The 24,544-nt window shown below is 41.2% G+C and overlaps 1 protein-coding gene across 12 annotated transcripts in view; it reads right to left on the reverse strand.

The window, feature by feature from the left end:
* mipol1 (mirror-image polydactyly 1) overlaps positions 1–24,544 on the reverse strand; it is a 288,620-nt gene that overhangs the window by 109,605 nt on the left and 154,471 nt on the right. For 11 of the 12 annotated variants that reach the window (XM_067991462.1, XM_067991458.1, XM_067991457.1 and 8 more), the window contains one exon: positions 8,236–8,343. In XM_067991462.1, coding sequence (XP_067847563.1) covers positions 8,236–8,343 — 108 coding nt within the window. Of the gene's footprint in view, positions 1–8,235; positions 8,344–9,761; positions 11,111–24,544 lie in introns of those variants that run through there. The other variant, XM_067991466.1, reaches the window with a different exon arrangement.

The following is a 24,544-nucleotide window of genomic DNA, read 5'->3' on the forward strand; positions in this document are numbered from 1 at the left end:
CTGAGATGATTGGCCTCCAATAACCACAACCATCTTCCTTTGTGCTAGGTATGACTCCAGCCACTAGAGAGTTTTCCCTCTGATCCCCATTGACTTCAATTTTACTAGGGCCCCTTGGTGAAAAGAAAGACTGTTGTGGCTCGATCTAGCTCTCTCATCTGAGTCAGAAGTTCACAGGTTCAAGCCCTACTTCAGAGACTTGAACACATAATCTAGGCTGATGCTCCAGTGCAGTACTGATGGAGTGCTGCACTTTCGGAGGTGCCATCTTTCAGATGGGATGAGGCCCCGTTTGCCCTCTCAGGTGGACGTAAAAGATCCCACGACACTATTTCGAAGACGACCAGGGAAGTTCTCCCCGGTGTCCTGGCCAATATTTATCTCTCAACCATCATCACTAAACATACATTCTCTGGTCATTATCACATTGCTGTTTGTGGGACCTTGCTGTGCGCAAATTCGCTGTCGCATTTCCTACATTACAACAGTGACAACACTTCAAAAAATACTTCATTGGCTGTAAAGCACTTTGGGGTTGTGAATAGAGCTATATAATTTTTTTTATTCATTCATGGGATGTGGGCATCGCTGGCGAGGCCGGCATTTATTGCCCATCCCTAATTGCCCTTGAGAAGGTGGTGGTGAGCCGCCTTCTTGAACCGCTGCAGTCCGTGTGGTGACGGTTCTCCCACAGTGCTAAATGCAAGTCTTTCTTTCTGTACTGGAACAGCTTAGCTAGGGTAATTCTAGAGCATAAGACTTCACTACAGCCTGGATGTTGTTGGGGCCTTTGCTGTGTTCAGTGCACTCAGCAGTTTCTTGATGTCACTTGGAGTGAATCGAATTGGCTGAAGGCTGGCACTTGTTGTGGACCTCAGGAGGGGTCGGAGAAAGATCATCCATTTGGCACTTATACCTGAAGATGCTTGCAAACGTTTCAGCCTTGTCTTTTTCACTCATGTGATGGGCTCCGCCAATGTCGAGGATGGAGATGTTCATGGAGTCTCCTCCTCCCGTCAGTTGCTTCATTGTCTACCACCATTCAAGACTGGATTTGGCAGGGTTGCAGAGCTTTGACTTGATCCATTGGTTTAGGCATCACTTTTGCTCTGGCTATAGGATGTTGCTTTCTCTGTTTAGCATGCATATACTCCTGTGTTATAGCTCTACCAGGTTGGCACCTCATTTTCAGGTACGCCTGGTGCTGCTCCTGGCATGCTCTTCTACACGCCTCATTGAACCAGGGTTGGTCACCTGGCTTGATGGTGATGGAGCTGTGAAGGATATGCCGAGCCATGAGGTTACAGATTGTGGTGGTATACAACTCTGCTGCTAATGATGGCCCACAGGGCCTCATGGATGCCTAGTTTTGAGCTTCTAAATCTGTTCTTAATCTCCCCCATTTAGCATAGTAGTAGTGCTACATGACACGATGAAGAATGTCCTCAGCGTGAAAAGAAAAAAAGAAAGCCTTTTGAAGTGTAGTTACTATTGTAACGTAGGAAACGCGGCAGCCAATTTGCACATAGCAAGATCGAGGAATAAATATCGGCCAGGACACTGGAAAGAACTCCCCTGCTCTTCTTCGAATAGTGCCATGGTATCGTTTACATCCACCTGCGAGGGGGCCTCGGTTTAATGTCTCATCCGAAAGACAGCATCTCCGGCAGTGCACTCCCTCAGTACTGGAGTGATAGCCTAGATTTTTGTGCATGTTTCTGGAATGGGACTTGAACCCACAACCTTCTGACTCAGAGGCAAGAGTGCTACCTCTGAGCCACGGCTGAAGATGGGACTTGGTCTCGACAAGGACTATGCGGTGGTCATTCCTGTTATGGACAGACACATCAGCGATAGGTAGATTGGTGAAGTTGAGGTCAAGAAGGTTATTCCCTCATGTTGGTTCTCTCACCACCTGCAACAAGCCCAGTCTGGCAGCTATATCCTGCAGGACTCAGCTAGCTCAGTCAGTGGTGGTACTACCAAGCCAGAATGGATGATGGACAATGAAGTCCTCTACCCAGAATATATTCTGTGCCCTTGCTATACTCAGTACCTCCTCCAGGTTGTGTTCAACATGGAGAAGTACTGATTCATCAGCTGAGAGTGGGCAGTAGATGGTAATCAGCAGGAAGTTTCCTTGCCCATGTTTGACCTGAAGCAATGCAACCTAATGGGGTCTGGAGAAAATGTTGAGAACTCAGAGGGTCATTCCCCCCCAAATGTATACCACAGTGCCTCCACCTCTGATGGTTCTATCCTGCCAGTGGGACAGGACATACATGGGGATGGTGACAGTGGAGTCGGTGGCTTAGATCCAACATAGCTGGATGACATGAATGTGTTAAATGGCCCATTTTTGGGTGTTGTGTGATCTCATCTAAAGAATTTTCAGAAGAAAAATATTAGCATTAATTAGAACATTATGTGATGTTGCCTTCATGAAATATGTCAAATATTTAACTGTCTGGCATCAATGATTACATACGTCTCAATAGAAGATAGTGGAGTGATTTGCCAGGAAAATACCTTTGAGGGGTTCAAATTATGTTATCAACTGCAAGAAAGAAGCCCAAACAGTTTGTTAGTGATCCAAACACCAAGATTGAATCTCTGCTGTCCATTCAGTACATTTTATATTATGTGATTTTTTAAAAAACTTCTGATATTGCTGCCATTTCTTTCCTTTGATTAATGTTGAATGATGACATAAATATTCTCCCAAAACTATGGGTAAGGACTGTTGCAGGTTTAGGCTGACAATTAATGGTAATTTTGAAAGTATTAGTCAACTTGTATGCAGAATATCTGTTCAAGGCTTAGTTAGAGTATTGACAAATCATTTTTAAAAAAATGCTTGAAAATACAAGTTGGAGTAGAATAAACTGCCTTTCATTGGCTTACTGCCACTACGAGGGAGGGAAACACAGTTCTGGTGCAGCCTTTTAAGATGCTTCAGTTAAAGGGCAACATCATTTCTCGGCAAGATGGCAAGAGGTGCAGCAGCCCGAGGGCTGTCAGCTGGTAGAGCCCCAAAATTTACTGATGTGGCGATGGAAGTGCTACTGGCAGGTGAGAGCTAGGAGGGGCTGTCTGATGGGTAATGACAGCAGGAGACCAGATAAGAGAGTGGTGCAGGCTTTCTGGAGGGAAGTGCGGGAGGCAGGCAGGCAGTGCAACCCCCACCACTCCAAGACACCCGTGCCAATACATATCCTCTTCTACTCATACTGCTTCACTGACCTCCTTACCTTTTTTCTCTCAGCACCTGGGTGTCAGCAAAACTCACTTCTGCTAAGGTCAACCTCTCCAAACACTCAAGCACCTTCTTTACTCAAAACCATTTTCTTAACTCACTTTGCCTCTACAAGGACTTCTGGTAGTTTTCAAGGTCACTTTAATTAAAAGGACAAGGCACCTTCACCTCTCATCGTCATGACATGCATGACTTCATATGGCAGAAGTATCCACTCTCAGGCCTGCAGCATTGTCTACTCTCCTTCCAAACAAAAAATGTCATACAACCAGTGCCACAGAAGGACAAGCAGGGGAAGACCACTATCACTGAAAACTGTGAATCCAAAGGAAGAGAGGGCAAGTTTGTGGGGGGACTGGTAGGAACATAGGAACAGGAGTAGGCCATTCAGCCCCTCGTGCCTGCTCCGCCATTTGATAAGATCATGGCTGATCTGTGATCTAGCTCCATATACCTGCCTTTGGCCCAAATCCCCTAATACCTTTGGTTGCCAAAAAGCTATCTATCTCACATTTAAATTTAGCAATTGAGCTAGTATCAATTGCTGTTTGCGGAAGAGAGTTCCAAACTTCTACCACCCTTTGTGTGTAGAAATGTTTTCTAATCTCACTCCTGAAAGGTCTGGCTCTAATTTTTAGACTGTGCCCCCCTACCCCTAGAATCCCCAACCAGCAGAAATAGTTTCTCTCTATCCACCCTATCTGTTCCCCTTAATATCTTATAAACTTCGATCAGATCACCCCTTAACCTTCGAAACTCCAGAGAATACAATCCCAATTTGTGTAATCTCTCCTCGTAACTTAACCCTTGAAGTCCGGGTATCATTCTAGTAAACCTATGCTGCACTCCCTCCAAGGCCAATATGTCCTTCCGAAGGTGCGGTGCCCAGAACTGCTCACAGTACTCCAGGTGCGGTCTAACCAGGGTTTTGTATAGCTGCAGCATAACTTCTGCCCCCTTGTACTCTAGTCCTCTAGATATGAAGGCCAGCATTCCATTACCCTTCTTGATTATTTTCTGCACCTGTTCATGACACTTCAATGATCTATGTACCTGAATCCCTAAGTCCGTTTGGACATCCACAGTTTTTAACTTTTTACCATTTAGAAAGTACCCTGTTCTATCCTTTTTTGATCCAAAGTGGATGACCTCCAAGATTAGCAAAGGCTGGGCAAGCCTCACCATAGGTAGTTTCTGCTTCATGTGCTTTCGTAAAGTATTGTAATGCCCTTAAAATTAGCCACCATTTCAACAAGGGCAAATGTCACTGTGTGTACAGCTAAACAAGCTCTTCTGCTTTTCACCTCATAGGGATGCCTTGGAGGAAGAGGGCAGCTACTCCAATGATTACCTGGGTACTTCCAGATCCACAGTTGATGCCCCGTCCTCACCAACTCCATCCTGGCATCTCATCTGCACAATTGCCAGCACAGAGACACCCATGCACAAGAAATTAGTCAGACAGTCAGAAGGGTTGTCATCGGGTGAGTCAATGAGCACTAGTGAGAATGAGGAGCTGGGAATGGAAGAGAGAGTGCTGATCCTCCACAGCAGCAGGGTGGGGGGGGGGGGGGGGGTGGGCGGGGAGGGGCAGGGCGGGGAAAGATGGAGAGAAACGGCTACCCTTGAATGAGAAGCCTAGGGACTCAGATCTTAGGGGTCCAGTCTTCACAAGAACAATGATTCAGGAGCATCGATGTCACGTGCAGGCAATGGAAACTGTTTCCACTCATATGGTTGAGATGATGGATAAGTAGGAGGAGTCCATTACACATTATAGAAAGTTTCATGACCTGCAGAACATCCTCCCCAGGGTGACAGCCCAGGAGAATTCTGCAACATCAAGACACCAATAAGAAATTCTAAAGTTGCTTACTTCCAGAGTGGGAACCAGCAATGCCTCAATGGATGCCTTGAGGGTCAGTCTGAATGCCAAACTTGCATAGAGCTTCCAAGACTTCATTGGGACTAGTCGGTCTGTGATGACATTAATCAATAGCATCTCTTATTCTATGCCGAAAACCAATGGGCTGTAAGAAGTGGGTGCAGATGTCAACGTCTCTTTGGAGTGTGGCAGTGAACTCACTTTCTTAAGGCATCCTCTAACATCTTCACATGAGGGAGCTTCAAACATGGGCCAGCACTTCTTACTACCAGAAGTTGGTCCCTCTGATGAGAGTTGCCTCAGGTGTCTAAGGCTCCAGGGGAATCATCCCAGCCACCCACTCGTCAAGCTCAAATCACTCTCAGCACTTCCTAGGCGTCGTAGATTAGAAAGTAGAGTTAGTTGGCACAAAGTATAGTAATGGTGTTAGGATGATGTTGTGAAAAAGGAGAAAGGATTTTTTGGTACTTCCTGGTGGTCTTGGTCACAGAGTTGGGAGTTCATTTCTGTGTATGCTTTCAATGTTTGGGAGTTGGATGATGGCAGGGGAAATGTAGACTTCTGTCATATGGACCTTGGTAGAATTCTTGGAAAGTGAAAGACTTTGTGAGGGTCTGGGGAAGAACAGGCAAGTGTGAAATAAGTCAACCTTTATTTATTGAAAGTTCTGGGCTCTCATTTGTGCTCTCCTTGCTCTGGCAGCTGCCTCTCCTGTTCCATTTCCTCTCCTTCTTATGCACCCTCCACATGCTGTGGAATGCCTAAGTAAGGCCTTCTTGGTCTGTATAGTGAGTGAGTGTCAACATGTCGGGAAGAGATACTTTTGGTAATGTATGACTCTAAAAGCCCCCAACCAAGCCTTTTCTATGTTTTCATAACATCAAAATAAAGGTTTTTCCTTTGAAAAAAATCCATGTTAGAATGCAAAACAGTACTTTGAGCAGTGCTGAATAAAAGTTGTAGCAAAAGTCTTGACTCAACCCATAAAGTACTAAAAAGATCACTACTCATGCAAAGAAACACCAACCTCCTGATATAGCGGAGGGTGCAGTTTTTTGGGGAGCAGATTTGAGGCAATAACCTTCAAGAATGCATTTTATCCTGTTTACTGGCCCAAATTCACCCCAAAATGTACAGTAATTCAGAGGAGAATCCAGGTAAATGACTTTAAGTCAGGAAGGCAGAGGGAAAAATCGGTGATAAAACCGAAAGCTACACAGCTTGGATGCTTTGACAATATGACAATCTCTAACATCCTGTTTAACAATAAATCCCAGAATAACTCCTAGACAGCTGTGACTGCCTGCAATGGGTCATATAGTACCAAATATTACACAAGGAGATACATCATTTAGGAGCTGTTGTTCAATTTGTGCCCAGGCCCACATTCGTGCCCTTTGTACTGGTGCTTGTTTAATTGGGATTCTGGGAGGCCTGTGAATATAAGCCAGCTACTAAATCTGTGATTTTAGCCTGTTGGAATTATAGACCCAGTTTGTAGTATTGGTAATGCAGAGAGCTGGCTCATTGATGTCAGTCTCCAGAAATCTGAACTAAATGAGTGTCTATGTAAAAGTGTCTATTCTGTCCAGTAAATGAGTACCAGCATGACTTCAGGAATCTATTTACACGAGTCCAAGCTTTGGATTTAAACCAGTTTGTAATTCTTGTGTTTACCTCATAAATTCATAAATATTCAGAAACAATACATTATTATCACTGTGCAAAAAGGGCTTTAGTTTTATGAATTGGATGGAATCTACAAAAATGCCAACTGTTAAATTGTATCAAATGCCTTGGTGGCCAGTGTTAGTGTGGATTTAGACAACACAAGTAATAGATAAATTCAAACATAATGAGCATAAATAAATACATTCTTTGAAATGGAGATACATTGTTCAATTCCAAATAACTACAAAAAATCTAAACAGTATTTAGAAATAGAAGAGTCAACAAAGTTGATCAGATATAGATACTGAAATGGCATAGTTTCAATGGGCTCAATTTTCAAAGTAAAAAACGGGTGGGTTGGGGGCAGGAAGCATTGAAAATTGCCACCATTTCAGACCCGCCTCCAAACCGCCCATTTCCGGTTTTCACCAGGGCGGGAAGAGGGATGGGCGACCATCCCGCTCCCAGGAGGTGGGTCGGGCCTTAATACCTTTCGAGGAGGCTTCAGGCCTCCATTTTTCTCCAATTCCCGATTTCAACCCCGGGGGGTCTGGGATTCCAGGGCCTTCTGTTTTATGCCTCGTGAAAGGAGGCGAGAAGGCCCGAGACTAATAGGTAGGTGCCTAGAAAGGCACAGCTTGTGGGCCCGGAGGAGCAGGACTGTTTCTTCCAGGCCCAACAAGCCTACTTGCACCGACCCCTCAACAATCGCGGACCCCCGATCCCAGACCTCCGAATCCCGACCCTCGCCCCCGAACCCGATCCTCCCCCTCCAGCCCCGATCCTCCAATCCCTAACCCTCCCCCTCAACAATCGAGGACCCCTGTGATGGCCCCCTGATCCCGACACCCACCTTGTGACTGACCCCGATCCCATCCCCCACGACTCGCAACCCCCGTGCCAACCTATGCCCACTTGTGCCCCTTGACCACCCATGCCCCCTTGACCACCCATGCCCCCTTGACCACCCATGCCCCCCGTGCCCACCCCATCCATACAAAGACTTATCTGCAGACTTACCTGAAGACGTCCTCTCCCTGGCTGGTCTCCCGTCTGACTGAGACCAGCTTGTCAGTCGGACGGGAAACCGACAAAAAAATAAGACGTCCTAACATCAAAATCGTAAGGATGTCCGGGAAACCCGTACTAATGGGTTTCCCGACCTCAATTTGACCCCCCCGCCCCCTTCCCGGCTCCATTTTAAAATTGAGCCCAATATGTCTATCTTCCAATTTGATGTTCTACATAAATAAATACATATATAAAACCCCATCAGAAGGGCATTGCATCTATGTTTAAAGAAGGAGTTGTTGGCAAACACCATAACATACTAGTGCTGAAATGTACACAACAGATATCAGTAGGACAGAGATGGCATCCATGGCTTACAACCCTAATTTGACTCAGAGTGAAAGAGATTTACCTTCAGGGCATGTTGCTGATTGTTTTCAGTAGTCAGCTGTCTTGGGTTGTTTGCCATTGTCTGGTTCTGCTCTTCCAAACGATGAAGCTCCTGCTCCAACCGTTTGCACTGAGGACAAATAAAACAGCATATTAGCTAATAGGTAGTACAACATTTCTAGGGTTGAGTGTGATTTAATTATCAACTGCAGCTCATAGTTATCAAAATCCAACTTTAACAATTTAATCTACAGAATCTTTTATATTATTGTGGAAAAATCTGTATTATTACTAATAAAATGTTTGATGGACGGATCATTTTAAGTCATCCTGTTCAGCTGCCATCACATACATATATCTTTTTTACGCCAAAAATAGATTCCGCATTTTACTGCAGTGATAGACTTTCTTTCGATGTCAATATGTTACCCAACACAAACTCTGTTATCCACTATTGAAAAGCTTAGTTCCTTTTTAGTATTTGTATGATTAGGGTAGATTAATCGTAGCACCAATCCAATAAATGTCATTTATACTTCAATAAAAACCTTGTCATTGCTCTCAATATTAAACTAGACTGTTTTAGCTTCAATTGCACTGCTCATTTTGCATGCTACCTATAAGGAAAAACATTATAATTTCCTTTAATAAAAATCTGCACATTTTGGAAGCACTTTTAATGTTCTCTAAATATATGTTTAATCCATATTTAATGAGATTCTATGTTAAACATAGAATTATTCAGGTTCGAAAGGTGATAAGGGCAGGATCAGTATAGGTTGTGATGCCCACTGTGGTTGACTAACCTGATGTGGAGATGCCGGTGATGGACTGGGGTTGACAATTGTAAACAATTTTACAACACCAAGTTATAGTCCAGCAATTTTATTTTAAATTCACAAGCTTTCGGAGATTTTCTCCTTCCTCAGGCAAATGTTTCAAGATCTCCTTGAAGCCTACGCATTTATACATGGACTGGGGTTGACAATTGTAAACAATTTTACAACGTAAATGCGTAGGCTTCAAGGAGATCTTGAAACATTTGCCTGAGGAAGGAGAAAATCTCCGAAAGCTTGTGAATTTAAAATAAAATTGCTGGACTATAACTTGGTGTTGTAAAATTGTTTACAGTTGACTAACCTGGCTGGGCACACATATGAAGCATGGCCACTTGGTTTGGAAGCAACCAGATTCTGAAATTGTATGCCAGGATGTATTAATGATTCCAGAAAGGGAGGGGAGAAGCTGGTGAAAACTCAGAATAACAAGTGTATTAAAAAAAAACAAGCACACCTTAACACGTACTTATATGCTCAAGGGCATACTGCAGTGTTAGTCATGCCCATAAGCTGTCTGAACATAGTATGTCTAGGTATGTGCCTACACTGCTCGATTTCCAACCATACAACAGTGTAAACCAAGGTGGGGGTCAACAATAATATCCCTTTATGATCTGAACTGTATATTCGTGTCTTTTGCAGAAGTGCTTCAATCTCTTCGAAGGTGGTCCAAAAAACACACAGTGAGGCAAGGTCAGATAAAGTGCTTTATTTCATAGCGAGTGTATATACAGACCAACAGTTATGATCAGATTCATTTAGTTCAAACAGTACAGCTTATCTCCATGTAATAATACAAAATAATGAACACACAATGCTTCCCCACATCAGTGGATCATCTTACTTGACTTAAATAAAGTAACTTCTCATTAGCCTCTTGCATTCTCAAGCCCAAAGTTTGCCTTCACAGCTTTGTTTTTAAAACATGACCACCTGCCTGCATCTCTGTCTCTGATCAACCTCTGTTCACAGCAAGAAGGTGCAAGAGATTTCCCAACATAATATGTGAGGTGTTTATCAATTGCTGAGATAGGCTAATGAATTGCTTATTATTTACAGTCTGTGCAGAAACAATATAAAAGCTTAGCTCATTAGCATTTTAAGCCCCTATCATCTTAGTGCAGTTTTTTAAACTTACATGATTTCCAAAATTCCTGAAACGTAACTAACCAACTATATTCCGAGCTTTCCGCCACTTGAAAACAATACTACTTTGCACTTACATTCTGGGCATTCAATCAGCATATTAAAGATACTATAGTCAATCTCCTGTGGCATTGCACATAGTGAGTTAAGACTACATATGAAAGTGAAGCTGGGTTGGAGGGCAGGGAAATAATAGCTCCATTCCTCATTCTAAAGGTGTGCTGTGTCCAGGTCCTGGTACACCCTTCCACACTCTCCGTTGAACTCTCCATTTGATGGTGACGGAGGAATGAGAGATGTGCTTGACTGTGAGGTTACAGATTATTTTTTTTTAAAATTTGTTCATGGGATGTGGGCGCCCTGGCAAGGCAAGCATTTATTGCCCATCCCTAATTGCCCTTGAGAAGATGGTGGTGAGCCGCTGCAGTCCATGTAGTGAAGGTTCTCCCACAGTGCTGTTAGGAAAGGAGTTCCAGGATTTTGACCCAGTGACGATGAAGAAACGGCGACATATTTCCAAATCAGGATGGTGTGTGACTTGGAGGGGAACGTGCAGGTGGTGGTGTTCACATGTGACTGCTGCCCTTGTCCTTCTAGGTGGTAGAGATTGTGGGTTTAGGAGATGCTGTTGAAGAAGCCTTGGCAAGTTGCTGCAATGCAGCCACTGTGCGCCGGTGGTGGAGGGAGTGAATGTTTAGGGTGGTGGATGGGGTGCCAATCAAGCGGGCTGCTTTATCCTGGATGGTGTTGAGCTTCTTGAGTGTTGTTGGAGCTGCACTCATCCAGGCAAGTGGAGAGTAATCCATCACACTCCTGACTTGTGCCTTGTAGATGGTGGAAAGGCTTTGGGGAGTCAGGAGGTGAGTCACTCACCGCAGAATACCCAGCCTCTGACCTGCTCTTGTAGTCATCCTATTAGATAAAATAGTCAGTTATTTAAATATAGTTTGGTCCCAGTCACCATTTGCAAGGTATTTATCAGCCTGTCTTTTTCAAATCAGAGTGTCTATCTGGAATCTTTGAACAGATTCCGTCCTTAGTCTTTGAAGGGATTCTGCTTAGAACCTCCAAAGTTAGTCAAACCAGACAACTTCGTAATTGGTGAGAAAAAAATAGCCAATAGGCAATAAAATTATTGGTATTTTAGTTTAGCATAGAAATTGCAAACTTTTATTTTCCACCATATGAGGAACTAGCAAAGCTTGACAACTACTGTAAACAGATACTGTTGCTATTAGCTTGTTTTTATTATGGTTTATCAAATTTGTTTGGCAGTTAAAGTCTAAGACAAAATCTAGTGTAGTGTTTTTCTGCCGACTTGACGACAAGGAGGTTCCCGTGAAGGTATAGGATAGAACCAGTAGCTGAAATGATCTGAAAAGGATTCTCTGCTTATTACCCAGGCACGCTACAAATTTTATCTGGATATCTGGCAAGTGAAAACAATGGCACACTGGGAGCTAGGACTTATCTACAAGAAGAGCCTTGAAACACAGAAGTGGAAAATGACGAGTTTAAAAAAATGGTAAAATAAAACCCAACAAACCGAACACTCATTTTCAAACCCGTCCATAGTCTTGCTTCAATTTTCTCAAACCCTCCATCTGGGTATGCAACCTCCTGTCTCCGCTTCACCATCAATGGCAGAGCTGTTGCCACCATGCCACCAGTTTGGAATTCCTTTCCTATACTCTACCTTGCTACCAGTCTCTCCCAACGTTGAATGATCTCTTTAAAACCTACCTGTTTGGCTACGTTTTCAGTCACCTGCCCTAATTTCTCTGTCACTTGCTTCTCAGTCATCTGATCTCCCGTACAGCACTTTAAGATATTTTGTTACATGAAAGGCACTACATAAGTGCAAGTTGTTGTTCCAAAACAAAAAAACTCATTTTTGGACCACCTATACAGGTTTGAAAAAACTGTATATTGTAATGTACAAATATTCATCCCCTAAGGTTCAACAAGTTATGTATCTGTTCTCTATTTTATAGAACAGTTGTAGAGATCCTTTTATTTTAAACCTCTCCTAATTTTAGGAGATTGGGTCATTTAATATTGTTCTTTATGCCATCTAAAATATTCATACCTATCTCCAGTTTTGAGAAACATTCAAATACAATTGCCTTTACATGTTACCATTTTTCTGGCTACCATCTTGAAAATTTCCTGAATCGAAATTACAAAGTATACTGGGCCCTACGTATAACCACTTTACTAAAAGTATGTATTAATTTTGCTACTGGGTGCTTTATGGAAATGAACCTTGCCTTTCCCTCTTCGGTTTTCTTCTATAAATTGCAAGATTAATACTGCAAAACTCCTTAATATAACATTAAAAACCAGTATTGTGGCCATGAGTAACTTAGTCAGTGTTTATCACATCAACTCCAAATCAGTCTGGAGCATTGGATTACAATGTCAAAACGCTGGTTATCAAATGTGTATATGTAAATGGGTTACAGAATCTATGACACCACAAAACAATCCTGAAATGACATCTAGTAAAATAATTTTTTTTTGGTAATTTAGAAGTTGTAATGTATGTCTATTACGCTCATCCTTGTAATTTATTATAAAAATCAAGCTTGTAAATTACAAATGATCTTACCATGGTTTTAGTTACAATTCCAAGCTTGCTCATCTTTATTCGTTAATATTTTTAGAAGCAAATGACCAAGACAACATTTCAGTTACATAAACATTACCATTCCACATAGCTATTCCTCAGCCTCAAAAATCTTGCTCCAATAGCGGCAGTAAAGAAACTAACAGCTGAGATTACTACTGACTGCTGTATCTTTAATAAAATGAACCTCAGATGGAATGCTCTGCTACAGCAATGATCTCCAGAAACATCTAGATTCTTGTGTTGTATTCAGGAAAGCTTGCACAGACAAACATCCATCTACTCTGACACTTCACAAGCTCTTCCTGGGTAGACACAAACAATACCAATCGTTTCCAGACAAGATTCAAAACAAGATTGTCTGCCTAGTTAGGATAAAGAAGCATATGTCACAAAAATGTAAATTCCTGCATCAATACAGCCTTTTTTCCCTTCTACACACTGCCCAATGAAATTTGTGTCACATAAGGAAAATTTGTTGCTTGCAAACAATAAATATATTTTCAAAGTGAGCAGCTGGAGAACTCAAAATGGTGCAAATGCACACTAGTACAACTAAGATATCTGGACAAGTTCAAAAATGGAAATCAAGTGAAGCTTTAACAGGAAGGTTGCAGTTTTGAAGCATCAAAATACTTTTGTTTAACAGAAACAAATTTGCAGTTTTGTTGCCGCCTCCAATGTTGTTGTCCCAGTCGCTACAGCAACTATTTATGCTGATTCAAGTTGTTCCTATTATTATCCTGCCGCCTGATTATGTGGATAAACACAATAATAAAAGTTGCATTTTGTGTTCCACCGTATCATGTTGAAATGTCTCAACGCGCTTCACTCAATTAATTATTTTTGGGGTGCAGTAACTGCTGCTATATGGGCAAACTGTCTTCAAACAAATCACAATACTAAACAAAAAGGATTTCCTCTGAATTGGTTTAGCACCTGTATATAGATTCATACTTATCCTAGCTGTGGTTAATGGAGCAGTTTACTAAATAACAAAAGATTCAGTAAGTGTGTCAGAAAGAATGACTTCATCTATTATCCCATTCTCTGCAGCTGTCTGGGATTCTTAAAATACAGTTCATGAAATCCAAAAACCAAGTGGCTGTTATGTACAAGAATCACATTCCTCTTATCTTTGCCATTTTACCTCTGGAGGAGTACAGTAGTTTTTTTTACATAAAAACATTATAAATGACAATTTAATTGAAGAACACAATGGGCTGGATTTTTTTTAGTTTTATACACTTATACTGATTTTTTTACATGAATCTTTTGCCTTCCACCCCACAAGTTTTGGAAGAACTGCAAACTGTTCTTTGACTAAGGGAGAAGGCAGGCGACTTGTTCCCAATGGGCTTGAACCATCTCAAGCCTCTTGTGAACCATGCAGCAATAAGATTGAGGGCTGTTTGCAGTTACTCCTCCAATTTTTTTCTCCCTTGCTTTTGCAAAGCACCTCCCTGAACATGAAAACACACCATAGAAACATTGAAAACTTATGGCACAGAAAAAGAGCTGCGCAGCCTAATCCCACTTTCCAGCACTTGGTCCATAGCCTTGTTGGTTATGGCACTTCAAGCGCATATCCAAGTACTTTTTAAATGTGATGAGGGTTTCTGCCTCTACCACCCTTTCAGTTAGTGAGTTCCAGACCTCTACCACCCTCTGGGTGAAAAAAATCTTTCCTCGGGTCCCCTTTTATCCTTCTACCCATTACTTTAAATCTATGTCCCCTGGTTATTGACCTCTCTGCTAAGGGAAATAGATCCTTCCTATCCACTCTATATAGGCCCTCATAATTTTATACACCTCAATTAAATCACTCCTCAGCCTCCTCTGTTCCAAAGAAAACAACTCCAGCCTATCCAATCTTTCCTCATAGCTAAAATTCTCCAGTCCTGGCAACATCCTCGTAAATCTTCTCTGTATCCTCTCCAGTGCAATCACATCTTCCCTGTAATGTGACCAGAACTGTACGCAATACTCAAGCTGTGGCCTAACTAGTGTTTTATACAGTTCGAGCATAACCTCCCTGCTCTTATATTCTATGTCTCAGCTAATAAAGAAAAATATACCATATGCCTTCTTAACCACCTTATCTACTTGTCCTGCTACCTTCAGGGATCTGTGGACATGCACTCCCAGGTTCCTCTGTTCCTCTACACTTCTCAGTATCCAACCATTTATTGTGTATTCCCTTGCCTTGATTGACTTCCCCAAAGGCATCACCTCACACTTCTCCGGATTGAATTCCATTTGCCACTTTTCTGCCCACCTGACCAGTCCATTGCTACCTTCCTGCAGTCTACAGCTTTCTTCCTCACCATCAACCACACGGCCAATTTTTGTATCATCTGCAAATTTCTTAATCATGTCCCCTACATTTAAGTCCAAATCATTAATACGTACCACAAAAAACAAGGGACCTAGTACTGAGCCCTGCGGAGCCCCACTGGAAACAGCCTTCCAGTCACAAAAACACCCGTCGACCATTACCCTTTGCTTCCTGCCTCTGAGCCAATTTTGGATGCAACTTGCCATTTTCCCTTGGATCTCATAGGCATTTACTTTTTTGACCAGTCAAAAAAGGGACCTTGTCAAAAGCCTTCCTAATATCCCTGTAGACTACATCAAATGCACTACCCTCATCGACCCTCCTTGTTTCCTCCTCAAAATTTTCAATCAAGTTAGTCAGACACTACCTTCCCTTAACAAATCCATGTTGACTGTCCTTGATTAATCCGTGCCTTTCTAAATGATGGTTTATACTGTCTCTCAGAAGTGATTCCAATATTTTGCCGACCACCGAGGTTAGACTAACTGGCCTGTAATTACTAGGTCTATCCTTTTCTCCTTTTTAAACAATGATTCTATGTTAGCAGTCCTCCAATCCTCCAGCACCACGCCAGTCGCCAGGGAGGATTGGAAAATGATGGTCAGAGCCTCTGCTATTTCCTCCCTTGCTTCTTTTAACAGCCTGGGATATATTCCATCTGGGCCTGGCGATTTATCTACTTTCAAAGATGCTAAACCCCTTAATACTTCCCTCTCTCACCATGCTTATCCCATCCAATATTTCAGAGTCTTCCTCCTCAACTACAATCTTTGCATCGTCCCCCTCTTTTGCGAAGACAGATGCAAAGTATTCATTATGCACCATACCCACCTCCTCACATAGGTTACCTTTTTGGTCTCTAATAGGCCCTACTCTTTCCTTAGTTATCCTCTTGCTCTTAATGTATTTATAAACCATTTTTGGGTTTTCCTTGATTTTACTTGCCAGTATTTTTTTATGCCCTCTCTTTGCTTTCCTAATTTCCTTTTTAATTTCACCCCTGCACTTTCTATACTCCTTTCGGCTTTCTGTAGTATTGAGCTCTCAGTGTCTGACATAAGTTTCCCTTTTTTGCCCTATCTTACCCTGTATGCTCCTTGTCATCCAGGGAGCTCTAGATTGGGCAGTCCCACCCTTATACTTTGTGGGAACATGTTTACTCTGAACCCCTTGAATCTCCTCTTGAATGCCTCCCACTGCTCTAACACTAATTTACTTTCAAGTAGCTGTTTCCAGTCTGCTTTTGCTAAATCACTTCTCAGCTTAGTAAAATTGGCCTTTCCCCAATTTATAACTTTTACTCCTATTCTATCTCTGTCCTTTTCCATAACCATGCTAAATCTAACTGAATTATGATCACGACCACCAAAATGCTCTCCCCCACTGATACTCCTTCCATCTGTCCAGCTTCATTCCCTAAAACTAAATCCAGGACTGCCCCCTCTCTTGTTGGGCTTGCTACGTACTGGCTGAAAAAGTTCTCCTGAATGCAATTTAAGAATTCTACACCCTCTATATCTTTTACACTGATTGTATCCAAGTTAATATTAGGGTAGTTGAAATCCCCTACTATTCCTGCCCTATTGTTCTTGCACTTCTCAGAAATTTGCCTACATATTTGCTCTTCTATCTCCCTCTGACTGTTTGGGGGTCTATAGTACACTCCCAGTAGTGTGACTGCCCCTTTTTTGTTCTTTAGCTCAACCCATATGGCCTCATTTGATGATCATCACAGTCGTAACTGTTTCTTTAACCAATATTGACTTCCCCCTCCTTTTTTATGCCCCTCTCTATCTCATCAGAAAACCCTGTAACCAGGAACGTTGAGCTGTCATTCCTGCCCCTCTTTAAGCTAAGTTTCAGTAATAGCTAAGATATCGTACTTCCACGTGTCTATCTGTGCCCTCAGTTCATCTGCCTTATTCACCAGACTCCTTATGGGAATAGCAGCAGAGAAACAGCGCCTTGCCAAGGTGTGGTCCAGCTCTTCAGTTCAATTAGTCTTGGGCATTAATCTGCTGCCTTGCAGTCTGATCTATTGCTTTAAGGGATAGATGCAGAAATTTCAACAACAACTTGCATTTATATACTGCCTTTAAGATAGCAGATGTCCCAAAACTCTCCACCCAGTCAAAAAATTATATGGACATGCCTGGAAATTAAAGTTTTCCATCAGCCAGAATGGCCAAGAACATTCCTTATATACAATATGTGCATGATGTGTACTATGGAAAGAAACTATACTGGCTGTTCAGGCATTGAACTCTTTATATCAGGCATTATATTATGTTATGTGTATTTCAAGATCAGATCTCATCAGACTTTCTATCCCTTTTTTGCTTTTGTTTTGTAGTTTCTTTGTTTTTGGGCAAGTCCGTAAGTTCTATACTTTGCAGTGACGCACTCCTACTGATGAAATAATCCATTTTTACTCCATGGCAATTTTACCAGCAGGAAAGTTAAAGAGCTGGCAAAGAAATGTGGCCATGGTGCTTCAAGAGTTAACAGCTGTGTTAAGCACTTTACTGAGTTCCCTATTTCCCATGTTTATAACATTAAACAATTACAGACATTCTTTTTTGAATATTTTTATGATCGAAGTATACATTTTGTAAAATGTACCTGACATTAAGGCCCCAAAATTGCTCAAACACCAGCAGGAGTTTGATGGAATGGTTGCAAACTCAATTGGGACCAGAATAGGTCAGGGCCAAGCCGAAGGCAGAGTATCCAGTATGGCTTTGTTAGGCTAGGGAGTTTCCACCTGCCCCTACAAGGCCATTGACATAAGGGGAGAGGGGCATGGCCTCAGTCGGGACCTGGTATGGCACTGGCGCAGTACTTACTGGGCGTACCTGGTCAAAACAACTGAAGTGGTGTCCAATTGGGAGTCCAGGCCGAGATTAAGGCCTGGACCCCTGAATATGAGAAGTGCCAAAATTATTTTGTTCTAATTTTTAAAGTGCCCCTTTTTGTAAGGGAGCCACAGGGACAGCCAGATTGTTGCTGCAGAGGGGGTGTATCCCTGGGCCTGCCAGTGTTTCCTGGGACGTCAGTAGGGGAGGGGCCGCTGCAGACATGCTCCCAAACCACAGAAGGCCCACTCCTGGAAACCTTGTCCACTGACCCTGTGAACTTTAATGGTGTCACTAGCAGAGTTCCTCAGCAGGCACAATTCTGGCATAACTGTTGAGATCATGTACCAGCGGATTTCCAGCTCAAAGGGTTAATAACTCCCTTAATTGTCAGCTGCCTAACAGTTGCTTTTTTTGTTCTGACCATTTTCTCACTTTCCTTCCTCTCTGTAAGGTGGTCTCTTCTTGCTGAGATAGAATTGCACTGGCACCAGTTTCTCTCCGTGCCTTGCCCAAATGGCCATTATTCATGTGTGAAGCTTAACAGTGAGCGTTAGCAGGGTATTTGACTGTGGTGGAGATCCTGTCCTCACCTGACATATACTTTTAGTGAAGGTTATAGTATAGCGGTCAGGAGCCTTAGTCCTGGATGATTCTACCCTACCTAATCCAGGGGCACGGAGGCCAACTGTAGCAATCCTACTGCTGCCCTGTTAGAGATAAGCTAACTCAGCACAAATTGAAGCACACATCTTGGACTTTCTTGGTTTGTATGGCTCAGCTATCCACCAGGTAAACTCGAGCTATGGGAGAGTCATACTTTGCATTGCCTTATTATGCACTTGATTACGCAAACCAGTCCTGAAGCCAAAGAAAGCTTCCTTAAGTTTTCTAAGGAGACAGACACTAACTGAGAAAATACATGTAGAAATGTGGAAAATGACTAGTATTAAATGTTGTGATGGTTAAAGGATTTGCTTCAGTAAAAATCAATGGCCCAGAACAAACTGTTTATATATAACCATTTTGAAAAAAAACAAAGCAACATTTTTAGTGGACTTTTCAGTCACATTTATAAAAGCATTATAATTTCAGGTTTCGATAGAATTGTTTCTTTCTCAACTATTTCACAGCAGTTCACAAAAGTGGACCTTGAACCATATGATCCATAAAAGCTGTACCTTTTATTAAGCTGTCCTTTCAGAGTTGTATGACACAAGATTTTAACAATTATCAGAATAGTGGAAAATACATGGTGGATTAAATGGAGTTGCATGCTACATTCAACAACCACTTCAGAAATTATGGACAATTAACCATGAACAAAGTTTTTTTTTCCAAACTAAAAGCACCAAGATATTTATTTACAAATTAAATGAAACTCTGAAGCATAAATGGATTTAGGAAATACTAATCAATAGGACATAATACAGAAATATAATGAGCAAAGTCCATAATGGGTTAATTATCCTTCTCAATAACTTCTGAAAGTTTCTTTTCCCCCCCTAAGTCTTTTCCAGAAAGATTTTTTTGAAATTCTTTTCAGTATTGAAAACAAAGGGGTTAATAATACACTGCACTAACAGTTCTTTCTCTCTCCTTCTCTAGCATATGTTTTGTATTGTTGAGAACATCCCAAACTGACCATCAACTTTCAGAAGCACTCTAGTATTTATACAAGCTCTTGTCATAATGAATTAAACAATGGAAGTTCGGTAATCAGATGAAACGGGACAAAATTACATCTATAAAAACAATTAACAATGCACATATAACTGTGGAGCTCAACGAGATTCACATGATCCAATCACCATGCTATACAAACTTGTCCATGGAGGTGCCAAACAACCGTAACAGTTTTCCATCAATCGCTCAATTATGGAATCTTTGATCTTTGGAACAAAACACTCCTTTGATATCACAAGTGGAACCTACTGTCTGAACTTCTAATTGAGAATGACAGAAAATCCACACATTTGCAAAAAGAGACAAAGATACTCAAGACTTCACTCACTTCTTAGAAAACAACTGATTTTGAAATTAAAATAAATGCTTCCAAGCTCAACAAACATCATTAAAACAATCTTAGTGTTTTTTCTTACAGTGCTATTCCCACTGTTGGACATGTAAGGAAGCTAGTGGCATGATTCAAGTCATGCACCAACAGCATTCCCCTCTTAGCATGTTAACAATCTTAATTTTCCTTTTGCAAAATTGCAAGTTAGAACACTGGACCATTAAGGTTTCACATTACCAACACAAGGCTACTCTGCAATAATGCTTTTAGGCTGAAAGCAGCAGTAGTTTTGGACCAAATATACTGAAAAGCATTGCTGCACAGGCATAAGTTTTTGAAATAGTACCTGGCCACCCCAGGGACTTAATAACCCCCTAAAGCCAATACAAAATGTTTTTGAACATTTAAAGACAATGGCTGTATAGAATATTGAAATGTATTACACCCTCGAGCTAGAATCTCAAACAGTATTGGTTGGCTAAAATCCAGTCACACAGTAAGAAATATTTTTCACTAGTTGCAGTTGACTCATTAGCAAGGGCTGGAGTCCAATAAGGTTACAATTATGTCTGACAATTTTGTATGCAGCCTTGTTCATTTTTGGAACTAGAATTATACCTAAGTGATTAAAAGGTAAGCAATAATATAAGTTAAGAGTTGTAATCAAAAGGAAGATTAGGGTGAAAACATTTTTGAAATATTTTCAGTTTTTGAAGGAGTAACATGCAAATTTAATGAGAGAAGCAGATGACATCTTCTGATTTGGGTTTTAAGTCCCAGTAAATATTGTATAACTTTCAATTTTTACAAAAAAAACCCAAAGCTGGTTTGAATTATTGAAATTGCTGCTGGAATTCATGAAGCTGCCAAAAACCATTATACATCTTTGACAGTTAACAGTACAGCAAAATCCCCTCAGATATAGGGGGCAGAACTCATCTTGGGCAGTAGTGAATTAGCAGGCCATTTTACACTCCCACTGATTTTCTTTTCCATTGATGTCACTGATTCATTATTGCCCGTTTTGCACATCGCCAAAGACCAATGCGCTTTGTAAAGTCAAGTAATATATAATGCAATGCCACCTTGATTTAAAGGCTTACTGTAAAAACAGCACAAAAATAAAAAGCTATTACATTCACCAAATTTTAATTTATCATTAACTAAATTAACTTCCATCGTGAATGGTTTTGGAAAAAAATATTTCGTAAGCACTAGATTTCAAAATGTAGGCTCATGCAACCGTAAGAAGTTAAGAGGAAAGTTAACATTTACAGATGGATAATGCCAGAACCTAAACTTTCTAAACACTGACTTCTAGTGGGTAAAAAGGAATATTTTGCACAACACATTAAAATTATGCTGTGTATATGAAACTGCAATTCTACAATATGTCAGAAATAGTTTTAAACATTTAAATTGTTTGAAAATTGAGTCCTCTTTAATTCAGGGTCATTTTACTTTAGTCTAATTATTGACACAAGTCAGCTGACTTAACATTACTTAAAATATGCTTTCAAGCATTGATGAGTTTTTAAAAAAAATTCACTAGCACTGATAAAAAGGGATGAATGCTTCAAAATTCATCTCACACCACTTTGATCTGTGTGTTAAATTAAATTCATATGCTGAAATAAGGAATCTAAAATATCTTGCACAACTATTCCTCTGATCTATTCCAAATCACATAAATGTCAACAAAAAGGTGAAATTCTACAGTCTGCTCCTAGCAGGAGTCCCAAAGCAGAAGATGCCTACTTTATTTGCATTTTAATTGAAGAAATGCTTTGACCAGATGCCAATTTTTCTTTACAATCGTAAGTATTTTCCTGCACAAAGGGTTATGTATTCCTTGGAATTACCGTCACTGTTGTCCTGTTGTACATAATGTCATATTTATTCAGGGAGGAAAAAATTTCGTTTTGAAGTGGTATTTTTTTTAAACATATTTGGTAAATTTAAAGAAATAGAAATAGCACTTAAAACATGAAAATGAAACTATATTGAAGTCAAAATTAATTTCTGAGAATGCATTTACTTCATATCGAAGCTTGAAAACAGACATTGGTTACTGGCATTTATGAGGTTGAAGGGACACTTCCCTCTTGTAATTTTTGTACTCTCTGCCTCTTCCAGGTGTAAAAAAAAATATTTTTTCATCCCAAATTAAGTCAATGCTCAAAGTATGCATGCCACAAGAAATATTCTCCTGTTGAGAGGGCAGGTAGATGACCTACTTCTAAGTCTCTTTACTAATGCTGCTCTTGAGCAAATCTTAGGAGATGCAGCTCATCTGCTGATTTTCCACCTTCGTATCCATAAGGAAAAACATTTAACTTGTGTTGGACCTTTAAAATAAAGCACCATTTTACTACCAGGTAGATTTGGCTCGATTACAGATGTGTTCCACAGCCGCTTTCATCAGATTTTACAGACAGCCAACGATCACAGTATGGAAAACTACACTCCAGGTTGTCTATGCTATCAACTGTGATCCAGAGTGCATCAGAAATAGAAATAGCACTGGTTTTCAAATTAAAACATAATTGGCATATAAAACTAGTTCACAAGATCAAGACATTTAACATAAGGACATAAAATGTGGAAAAGAAAATGCCACTCGGTCCATTGGGCCCACTCCTTCCAACAGATGGTGTACAATTTTCACTGTCATGAACACTTTCCCCATCTTACTTTTTCTCCTGGGGAGGCATAAAAGCACAAGTTAAATTTCCAAGAGAACTCTTAATTTTTTTTCAGATTCCCAAAAGTAATCAAGCAAACTCCAGTGGATTGATAACAACAGGGTTATAATTCGGCCAATGAACCAGTGAATATATTCAAATGTCAGCACATACTCATTGTACTGTGCTTCCAAAAACTGCAAGCTTCCTGTGCTAGCTCTTTACAGATTGCCTCCAAAAGGAGCTTTATTTGTACAAGGTACAATAAGTACATTTTTAGTTAATTATTTTGGCAAACAAGTGAGCCAGTGATATTTATTAGGTACTGGTGCTGCTGCTTGGTGGTACTGCATATTTAGTTTTGATCCCTGCTGTATTAACAGCTCATTATATGGCAAACAAATTAAACAAGGTGGCTGTTGTACCCATGAATTCCATCACCTCCCCCTGGGCAACATAAGCCTAACATTTCCGTTCCTCATTTCTCACACCAAGCATTCCACAGTGAGGCTGTCAATTTAGTACCAAATTATGGACAGCTTTGTGCTGGGGACTTGTGCCCACCAAAATCAGATTGAAACTGCCAAAGTTATTTCAATTAGAATCCTTACAGTTATCAGAGAGGGAAGATTTTTTATTCCAGATGTCTGAATTATTTTTGAACCCTGATTACAGAGGTAATAGGACAACAAGCTAAACCACTGTACCAATGAATCTTAAATAAAAATGAAGTTGTGGGAGTTGAGGTAACAGAAGATTAGGGAGATATCTGCCCACCCAACAGCATGGAACTCAATGTATTGGCACTGGGGCTGTGTACTCAGCTATTTCATGCAGGTTCTCATGTTAATTTTTTGTGTGTAGGGATCTACCAAGATGATATGTCTGCCACGAGAGGTGAGCAGGAAGCTGAGCCATCTCACATGCATGCATAATACACTTCTGAGCATACAGGCACCAGCTCAATATATCAACCTCAAGGGAATCAAGTAGAAAAGGTGACAAGAAAGTACCTAATGAAAAGAGGAGCAAAAAATGGAGGTCACTGCAGAGGAGTAGGAACAATGGGCCACGCCAAAACATTCCCCTGCTGAAGATCTCATAGATTCTTTATTTATGGGTGTTACCTGTAGAGAGGAGCTGATTAATGAGCAGATGTGCTTTATACAGTCTTTGGAGAATCTTCGGAGGCCACCAAGTGCATGTCCACAGACAGCATTAGGACTGCCCCAGAGGATTGAGGTCCAGTTTCCCTTACAAACATGTGACATTCCTATTCTGACCAGGGTTCCAATTTCCAAGAGGCTCTCATTTCTGACTTGGAGGCCAGGTAATTGGCTTGAGAGAACCTCAATGGCAGGCTTCGTACTCAAGTGATGGCCAAGCGTCTGTTTTCAAATGATCCCTAGTCATCCACAGGTACCCTCAGCAGCCGAGGCGTGACAGGAGGAGGTATGGATGAAGATGCTACCTCTGAGGGAGATACCAATCCACCCAACCCAGCCGCTTCATCAGAGGACTGAAGAAATGGCAAACAGCAGACAAGTACAACCAGTCAATTAGAGACTGCAGTACTGGCAGTAGTTAGAGGGCCATCTCATGACCCAGCAAAAGGAGATATAGTGGAACAGCAATGTCAAGAGATCTGTGAGGAACTGTAGGCTGCAGCCTTGCTTCATTCTCCCACTGAAGTAGCACTTAGAAGGATCACAAGATTAGGTAGGAGACACCACATATCATATACTCTCATCAAGGCAAGCACTGGGGATATAAACAGCAAGAGCATATACATAAAGCTGTAGGAGGGAAATAAATTGGTTGCA

The sequence above is a fragment of the Heptranchias perlo genome, chromosome 10, assembly GCF_035084215.1.
Source record: "Heptranchias perlo isolate sHepPer1 chromosome 10, sHepPer1.hap1, whole genome shotgun sequence".
Classification (NCBI taxonomy): Eukaryota; Metazoa; Chordata; class Chondrichthyes; order Hexanchiformes; family Hexanchidae; genus Heptranchias; species Heptranchias perlo.